An 8,483-nucleotide genomic window follows, 5' to 3' on the forward strand; every position below is an offset into this window, starting at 1 on the left:
AAGTTGCAAGCCGCCTCATGCAAAACTGAACGGATACATGTGTTGACGCAAAAATGTGCACACAAACATACATACATACACCTCATACACACACTTGCACACTACTCAACACACATGCATACTACAGAACGCACAATAGAACAAACACAGGAAGCGCATCACAACACTGGCATACCGCAGAGTGTAAAATCCTTTCTCTCCGCACGGTTAACTAAGGAAATAATTCAACCTAAACCATATCATGCCAGCATCATGCCAGGCCATGCCCCCCAAATCACATCATGCCAGGCCATGCCCCCCAAATCACATCATGCCAGGCCATGCCCCCCAATCACATCATGCCAGGCCATGCCCCCCCAATCACATCATGCCAGGCCATGTCCCCCAAATCGCATCATGCCAGGCCATGCCCCCCAATCACATCATGCCAGGCCATGCCCCCCAAATCACATCATGCCAGGCCATGCCCCCCAATCACATCATGCCAGGCCATGCCCCCCAAATCACATCATGCCAGGCCATGCCCCCCAATCACATCATGCCAGGCCATGCCCCCCCAATCACATCATGCCAGGCCATGTCCCCCAAATCATATCATGCCAGGCCATGCCCCCCAATCACATCATGCCAGGCCATGCCCCCCCAATCACATCATGCCAGGCCATGTCCCCCAAATCGCATCATGCCAGGCCATGTCCCCCAAATCGCATCATGCCAGGCCATGTCCCCCAAATCGCATCATGCCGGGCCATGCCCCCCAAATCGCATAATGCCAGGCCATGCCCCCAAATCGATTTGTGCTAGGCCATGCCCCCAAATCGCATTGTGCTAGGCAAAACCCCAAACCGAGTTGCACCCGGCCACCCCAGGCCCCGACAACATCCGCCCAGGTACCTCCCAGATCATTTTGCGTGGGCCCATTACTGGGAAGTTCAGCTGCGCAAGTCCTCGTGTTGCATTGATTCCATTTGACCATCCAACCGAAACCGTTGGTCATTATTAACGTTGATCACTCGATCGTTTACAGAACTGCTGTATTCGCCATTTATTTGATATTATATTATTAACCGTTATACGGCCGGTATGGCGTTTATTGTACGACACCATTCGTTCGGTCATTGTTCGTAGTTGGCGCTGCATGCAGCCAACAAGTTATTAAGCCTTGGAATGGCGGCAACTGATGATGATGATGACGATGATCATGATGATCATGATGCCGATGCGTCTATATGCCGCCGCCAACGTTGCCGCCGCCGCTAGCCAACTGGCCAGCAGCGGCGGCGCCCGGCTGGGTGCAGCTGGGTGCGGAGGAATTGCACCCAGCAGTGCACCTGAAGGAAAAGGGACAAGGCGGGGGAAGGGCGCGGGAGGCCAAAATACGGTTAGCAGTACGACACAACTAACACACACATAATTAGGTGACAGTTGCAAGCAAGGGTACCGCTGCTGGTCCCCACGACGCACACCCCATGCACCAAAACCCCAAGCCCATCCGCACCCACCTCAGCCGGGCCCATCATCAGCAACGCCCGCTCGGTGCCACTGGGGCGCACAGGTTGATGCCCCAGCCGCACCTGAAGAGGAGGTGCGCGATGAAGGGGGAAACGGCCAGAGGGGATAGGTAAGGGGGCAGCATACACGGGGGGGAGGGGGTAAAACACCAAATGTCATTATTTTGCCCAAAAGTCACAAGGCCTCGTTGCGACACGTGCGCTGCGGCCCTGCGGCCTTTTTCCGCGACCACTAGTTGAACCCAAATCACGAAGTACGCACCACACCCACACCCACGTCGCCCACCCACCCATCCACCCACCTGAGACGGGCGTTATAAAAGTACGGCCGGCCCCTGCGTGCGGGTGCCGGCAGGCCGGACGACTCGTACGCCCCGAGTCCCGGCAGCCAGTCGACCCTGCATTCGGGTCCTGGCACCAGGGAAGCTGCCGCAAACCCTGGCGATAAAGGGCCCGGGCCATGGCCACTGCTGCAGCTGCTTGCTGATCTGCCGGCTGCTGCTGCTGCTGCTGCTGCTGCTGCTGACTACATAATGAAAAAAGTAAAAATACGGTGACAGGAGGTGCAAAGGCCTGGGAAAACCCATAACCTCTACAACCCCGGCACCCTAATGCACGCCTTAGCTTATTAGGCTGAGGCGCATTACTAATCTATAATAACATATTTAAAACAGAGTAAATAAATAAGTAAATAAATAAAGCGGAAATAGATATCATGGTTCAGCTTTATTTATTCATCTATTTTTAATAAGGTGTAGCCTCCCCTTAATTAGGTAATCCCCAAACAAATGAAAATCAATTGTGCACAACCAGGGCTGTGGGCACCACAAACGAAAACACGACAGACTGTACACGCGCGGCAACAGCCGTGACACGCGCACACTCGCTGATGCTGGTTGTTGGCTGCTGGCTGATAGCTGCGTAGCGTAGCCCATTTAGGCAATATAACTGGCTGCAGCTGCTGGCTGGTTAGATAACGCTAGCTGCCATCCGCAAAACCCAGCGACGACAATAAAACCGCCGGTCACCACCAACTGTCCACCAACTGGATCAACATCTGCCAACCTCTTCCAACCAAACATATCTCCAACGGACAACTTCCACCATGACAACCATATTTCTCGACCCGATCCTCCATATCTTTGGACTCCCTTATTTCCTGCTTTGAACTAGTCCTTCCGTTTGCAACGAATGTCGTGGTTTGAGCAAGGATGTCTCCCTTTTCATCTTTCTTTTGTGCATGGTAGGTTTGAATTGATATCTTCCTTTATATCTTTTGTCTGTACACGGTAGAGTTTGGCATCAGCCAAACTAGGCCGTAGTTGTCTAAGGAAAAGGCCGCGGTGGCAGCAACACCAAAGGTGAAGAGCCGCAGCGGCGGCGGGGGAGGAGAAGTACACCGCCGGAACAGCAAAACGGCTGTCACGGTGAGAGGAAAAAGGCCGCGGTGGCAGCAACACCAAAGGTGAAGAGCCGCAGCGGCGGCGGGGGAGGAGAAGTACACCGCCAGAACAACAAAACGGCTGTCACGGTGAGAGGAAAAAGGCCGCGGTGGCAGTAACACCCAAGGTGAAGAGCCGCAGCGGCGGCGGGGGAGGAGAAGTACACCGCAGGAACAGCAAAACGGCTGTCGCGGTGAGAGGAAAAAGGCCGCGGTGGCAGCAACACCAAAGGTGAAGAGCCGCAGCGGCGGCGGGGGAGGAGAAGTACACCGCCAGAACAACAAAACGGCTGTCACGGTGAGAGGAAAAAGGCCGCGGTGGCAGTAACACCCAAGGTGAAGAGCCGCAGCGGCGGCGGGGGAGGAGAAGTACACCGCCGGAACAGCAAAACGGCTGTCGCGGTGAGAGGAAAAAGGCCGCGGTGGCAGCAACACCAAAGGTGAAGAGCCGCAGCGGCGGCGGGGGAGGAGAAGTACACCGCCAGAACAGCAAAACGGCTGTCACGGTGAGAGGAAAAAGGCCGCGGTGGCAGCAACACCAAAGGTGAAGAGCCGCAGCGGCGGCGGGGGAGGAGAAGTACACCGCCAGAACAGCAAAACGGCTGTCACGGTGAGAGGAAAAAGGCCGCGGTGGCAGCAACACCAAAGGTGAAGAGCCGCAGCGGCGGCGGGGGAGGAGAAGTACACCGCCAGAACAGCAAAACGGCTGTCACGGTGAGAGGAAAAAGGCCGCGGTGGCAGCACGGCCAAAAGGCGACGGCGAGACGCCGACGGCGAGACGCCGACGGCGAGACGCCGACGGCGAGACGCCGACGGCGAGACGCCGACGGCGAGATGCCGACGGCGAGACGCCGACGGCGAGATGCCGACGGCGAGACGGCCGACGGCGAGGCGCCGACGGCGAGGCGCCGACGGCGAGGCGCCGACGGCGAGGCGCCGACGATGAGGCACCGACGGCGAGACGCCGACGGCGACATGCCGACGGCGAGACGCTGACGGCGAGATGCCGACGGCGAGACGCCGACGGGGAGACCCCGACGGCGAGACGCCGACGGCGAGACGGGACGGCGAGACGCGGACGACGAGACGCGGACGACGAGACGTGGACGGCGAGGCGGCCGACGGCGAGGCGGCCGACGGCGAGATGCCGACGGCGAGGCGGCGGACGGCCAGGCGGCCGACGGCGAGGCGGCCGACGGCGAGGCGGCCGACTGCGAGGCGGCCGACGATGAGGCGGCCGACGGCGAGACGCCGACGGCGACATGCCGACGGCGAGACGCTGACGGCGAGATGCCGACGGCGAGACGCCGACGGGGAGACCCCGACGGCGAGACGCCGACGGCGAGACGGGACGGCGAGACGCGGACGACGAGACGCGGACGACGAGACGTGGACGGCGAGGCGGCCGACGGCGAGGCGGCCGACGGCGAGATGCCGACGGCGAGGCGGCGGACGATGAGGCGGCCGACGGCGAGGCGGCTGACGGCGAGGCGGCCGACGGCGAGGCGGCCGACGGCGAGGCGGCCGACGGCGAGACGCTGACGTAAGTCCTCGCCCAGGCTCGCTCAGACCGGCGGGGGGATCGGGCGGGAGGTGGGCGGGGAAATACACACACACACGCTGTTATTCAGCTAGCAGGGGACGCAACGAGCACAGACTTTGCACGGCAAAACAACATGAGCAGCTGCGCACAAAATGTAGAAACATACTAATAAGCAGACAGGCGGATCGCGGGAAGTTTCAAATTCTCCATCACAATTAAAACGGTAGCATCCCCACACATACCCACACATACGTATACATGCGTGAGCGTGCACACACACACACACACACACACACACACACACACACACACATACTCTTACACACAACTACATACACACGCGCGCGAGAGAGAGCACATTCTCACCCACATTTGAACACCTACCTACCTACATACATACATACATACATACAATCGCACAGAAATACAAGCCACTGAACACCGCAACAATAACCACCGGCCGGCTTTGCAGCTTCTATCTGTGTTTGCTGACCTTATCTTTGCAGTTTGCTGCCTTTGTGCTTTTGCTGTCGCTGTTGCTGTTGCTGCTTGCCGGCACAACAGGAGAAAAACACCGCGCCACGAAACACCCACAGCAAGAAACTTTGCTCCGAACGTATGTACGACATCACTAAATCACGAACGGACACAAAGTGGCACCCACGCAGTGAACATACGGGGAAAGACCTTCATGCCATACTCCCTACACGCCGTACCTTGCCAAGGTACAACAATTTCATACCGAAATCCCCCTCCGTCACCAACTCGTCTATCCATGTGCAACACGTCTTCTCCCATAGAATCCAAGAACCTGCCCAGCACACCCACCTGGCGATTGTGACGTCAGCTCGGCCGCTAGTGGAGGATGATGACGAAGGCAGTGCGCGGCAGCGGCTGATGCACGCGAGGGGCCCTTGGGGTTCCAGTTCTACACACTCGCTGGTGCCAGGTCCCCTCGATCACACCTGCAAAAGGAGCAAGACAGTTGCCTTACTATGAAAGTCGAAATGAGCAGTCGTCTCTGTCGCGAGGAAGGTCAAGGACATCGGACGAAGTGGTCATGTCTCGCCTAACGACGTGTACTTTTCTGCCAAACTGTCTAGCTTTCAGCCTTCGTAGCCTCCTTACACAGCGTAAGCATAATTGTCGGGATTACGCTCAAACGCCGCATACGCCCATATCCTTGCAGCAGAGCGTTGCACAAACGTCGAAAGCCCGTCGACAAAGCCACCTTGATGCTTCAAATATCCATACATGAACACGAGAGACAAGCAACTCACCTCAAAAAAATTGAGTCGCACGTTGCCCTCAGCAGACGAGTTAGGCATGTCGATGTCCGTGAAGCGGCGACGCTGTGCCTGGAGCAACGTCAGCAGGGGATAAATAAATAAATGATTGAGCCAGCCGCGTAATAAATTAGAGCAATGGAACTGAAGTGCGGCGGCTACAGCGTGAAGGTTTTGCAATGAACAGTACCTTGCAAACGTTTGCAGGGTCCAAAGCAGCTTCTCGGAACTCCACGCAGCTGTTCATATGTTCTAACTCATTTGCTGGTGATATGTAGGAAGCTAGCAGCTTTGACGAACGCAACAGAGGTGGAACAGGCCAAAATACGTTGTGTAAAAGCCAGAGATTATATATCGGGCGTTGTGCACATTTGCTAAAAGAGCTGGAAGTGCTATGGAAGGTGACTTTTGTCAGAGGCCAGCTTGATTGTACGGCGTCCGGTAAAGGTGCGCAACAGCTGCAAATCCAGGTGGTGTGTTGGTAAGGTGCAGATCGGCGAACTCACTTTGTCAACAGTTAGCCTATTTATATTTATATTATAGCTGCATGTCACTGCATTATCACGTCCACTCCCGTTCCTCTGCACCTGGTTACGTCCCCGGAAGCAATATCCCTCAGTGCAAGCCCTTGAAAACAACATATCAAGTCATCATGAAGGCCGCTGCTCCATTTTTGCTTATGCGCAAAGCGGGCGATTGACGTATTCTGCTCATGGCGGAAGTGCCACGAGCTATTGATACAGCGTTATGGATCTTGAAGCTCTTCTTGCGTGTCTAAGATGCTTTGAGTCATGTTTGCTCACAGGAGGAACTGCGGCCCGAACAAGGGCGCCACCGAACTACTATCATGGAGGGCTTCCTTTGACAGGGCTAAGCCCTATACACACCTTACGGGTTCCAATCTTCCGTTAAACGCAGGCCTTAGGTGCTCCGAGGAAAAAGCGACATACCGAAGGTCATCGTCAACCACCTACACAATGACAAGGATGCTGGCGCCCTCACCCTCGCTGTCACCAGCACCAGCACCGTCCTCGTCACCCAGCACTGCTGTGAGCAGCGAGATCGTGCCCCGCCCAGCTCCCTACCACCCTATATCCATCCCGTTCACCCTCGCCCGTTAGCCCAACCCGCCACATTTCCGTTCCCTATCACTTGTTGCCATCCATCCCTTGCTCCAACAAGTTCAAGATCAGCTCCATCACTCTGCTGTCATCCCAACACCAAGTGACAAGATGTAATCAGCAGCTGCCTTCATGGTGGCGACCGAGCTGCGGTAGCCTGAGAGTGGTCCACAGGGTGGCTGCAAGACAGACGGTCCGACACATCCAAGTACAAGAGAGTGTATGTATGTATGTGTGTGTGTGGTCAAGCCGAGTCAAGCTTGCGCATTTCTGTGTTAAATGTTCGACACGACTTGACTGATGGCTTGTTATGATGTCCTGAGTCCCAGGGGTCGCAGGTCGTTCACTCCCTTCCAAGTGCCAACTTCTCAGTGGATCGCTCAGGTTCCACACCCATCACCGGGGAATTTGCAAGATCGAGGGCGGCTGAACTCCATTCCTGTTCAGCTCACAAGTCAACTTTATCCCAGGCCACCACCGTCCATCGACGAGGGGCACTTTTACCTTCCACCATCGGAAGGATTTTCAACCCTAACAAGTTCCAAGTTCCACACTTGCGTGCCGAACCCACACTTGCATGCGGGTGTGTCCGTAAAAGCCGGGGGTCCATGGATGTTATATTAGTAGTATTGATGCGGGTACACAAGTGGTGCTCGGTGCCATAACCATGCCCACACCCAGCCTGGCTACCGGCGCGTAGCCTGTTGCCCTCACAGTAATTGATAAGTCGCCTCCCGATGATATTGCCGTAACTTTTGCATAGTGGGCCCCCAACCGCAATGCCCCGATAACTGTCGCAGCAGTACGCGTCCCCCTTTTTGTATACGAGGAAAAGGGTGCTAGTCGTGAATATTCAGCTCGCGGATATTCAGCTCCGTATATGCGGTTGCATAGCACCGTTAAGTAAGGCGCCAACACAAACACGGGCCGCTGCCCTTCACTCTCCCTGATAGCGTACCTATAATACCTATAATACTCGGCCGGGGTTCCCTCCAGGCCCGCGGACAGGCTATGTTGCGCATAGCCTTTAGACCGCTAACAATTTCGCCCTCCGTTTAATCCTTGTTAAGCCAAGCAACTAATTCCTGTCGGTGCATCACCCGGTCCTCATCCTGCCATTTAAACTGGATACCCTCGTTGCAGCCTTGCCTCGCGTTTCCCGCACCATTAAGCACCTTGGAAAAATGCTCGGTAAAAGCATTAATATCTGAGATCCAGCAATCAGGCGGTTTTCCCCCACGCAGCCATGTCCACAAGCCGCGTGGGTTGGACAGGGTGGCCTTAATCCTCCTCCGCATATTTTCCAATTCGGTCTCCTGAATAGCGGCCTTCCTAGTAGCCTCCTTAAAGACACGGTGCTTGGCCTTCCAGGTAGCCCTATGAATGTCCGGCAGCTTGCCCGAGACGGGGTCCCTGATCTCCTTACGGAAACTCATCATATCATTCCATGCAGCGGCAGAGTCCTCGTTCCACCAGTCACGCTTCACAAAATTCACCTTTTTACCCATGCGACGCCGAACATCTCCCTAGCATACGTCCCGATTAGGGTGCGCAAGTCATTCATGCTTCATCACAAGAGCC

At 56.0% G+C, this 8,483-nt stretch overlaps 3 protein-coding genes across 3 annotated transcripts in view; all 3 read left to right on the forward strand.

Moving 5' to 3' along the window:
- The window catches only part of VOLCADRAFT_59828 (uncharacterized protein), a gene marked incomplete at both ends in the record, with an annotated part of 5,458 nt that extends 4,688 nt beyond the window's left edge, over nt 1–770 (forward strand). Inside the window, one exon of the mRNA XM_002949778.1 lies at nt 461–770. Coding sequence (XP_002949824.1) covers nt 461–770 — 310 coding nt within the window. The remainder of the gene's footprint in view (nt 1–460) is intronic.
- A 2,175-nt stretch (nt 771–2,945) lies between these two features.
- On the forward strand, nt 2,946–3,629 carry VOLCADRAFT_59904 (uncharacterized protein; the record flags this gene model as incomplete). The annotated part of the gene is made up of 3 exons (XM_002949779.1): nt 2,946–3,062; nt 3,154–3,276; nt 3,570–3,629. Coding segments are annotated over 3 exons (300 nt in total), but the record flags the coding sequence as incomplete, so codon positions are not given.
- Nucleotides 3,630–6,278: 2,649 nt separating this feature from the next.
- sef3 (uncharacterized protein) overlaps nt 6,279–8,483 on the forward strand; it is a gene marked incomplete at its 3' end in the record, with an annotated part of 17,846 nt that continues 15,641 nt past the window's right edge. The window contains exon 1 of the mRNA XM_002949780.1: nt 6,279–6,830. Within this exon, the coding sequence (XP_002949826.1) occupies nt 6,573–6,830 (258 nt within the window). The 5' untranslated portion in view covers nt 6,279–6,572. The remainder of the gene's footprint in view (nt 6,831–8,483) is intronic.

This window comes from Volvox carteri, assembly GCF_000143455.1.
Source record: "Volvox carteri f. nagariensis unplaced genomic scaffold VOLCAscaffold_16, whole genome shotgun sequence".
Classification (NCBI taxonomy): domain Eukaryota; kingdom Viridiplantae; phylum Chlorophyta; class Chlorophyceae; order Chlamydomonadales; family Volvocaceae; genus Volvox; species Volvox carteri.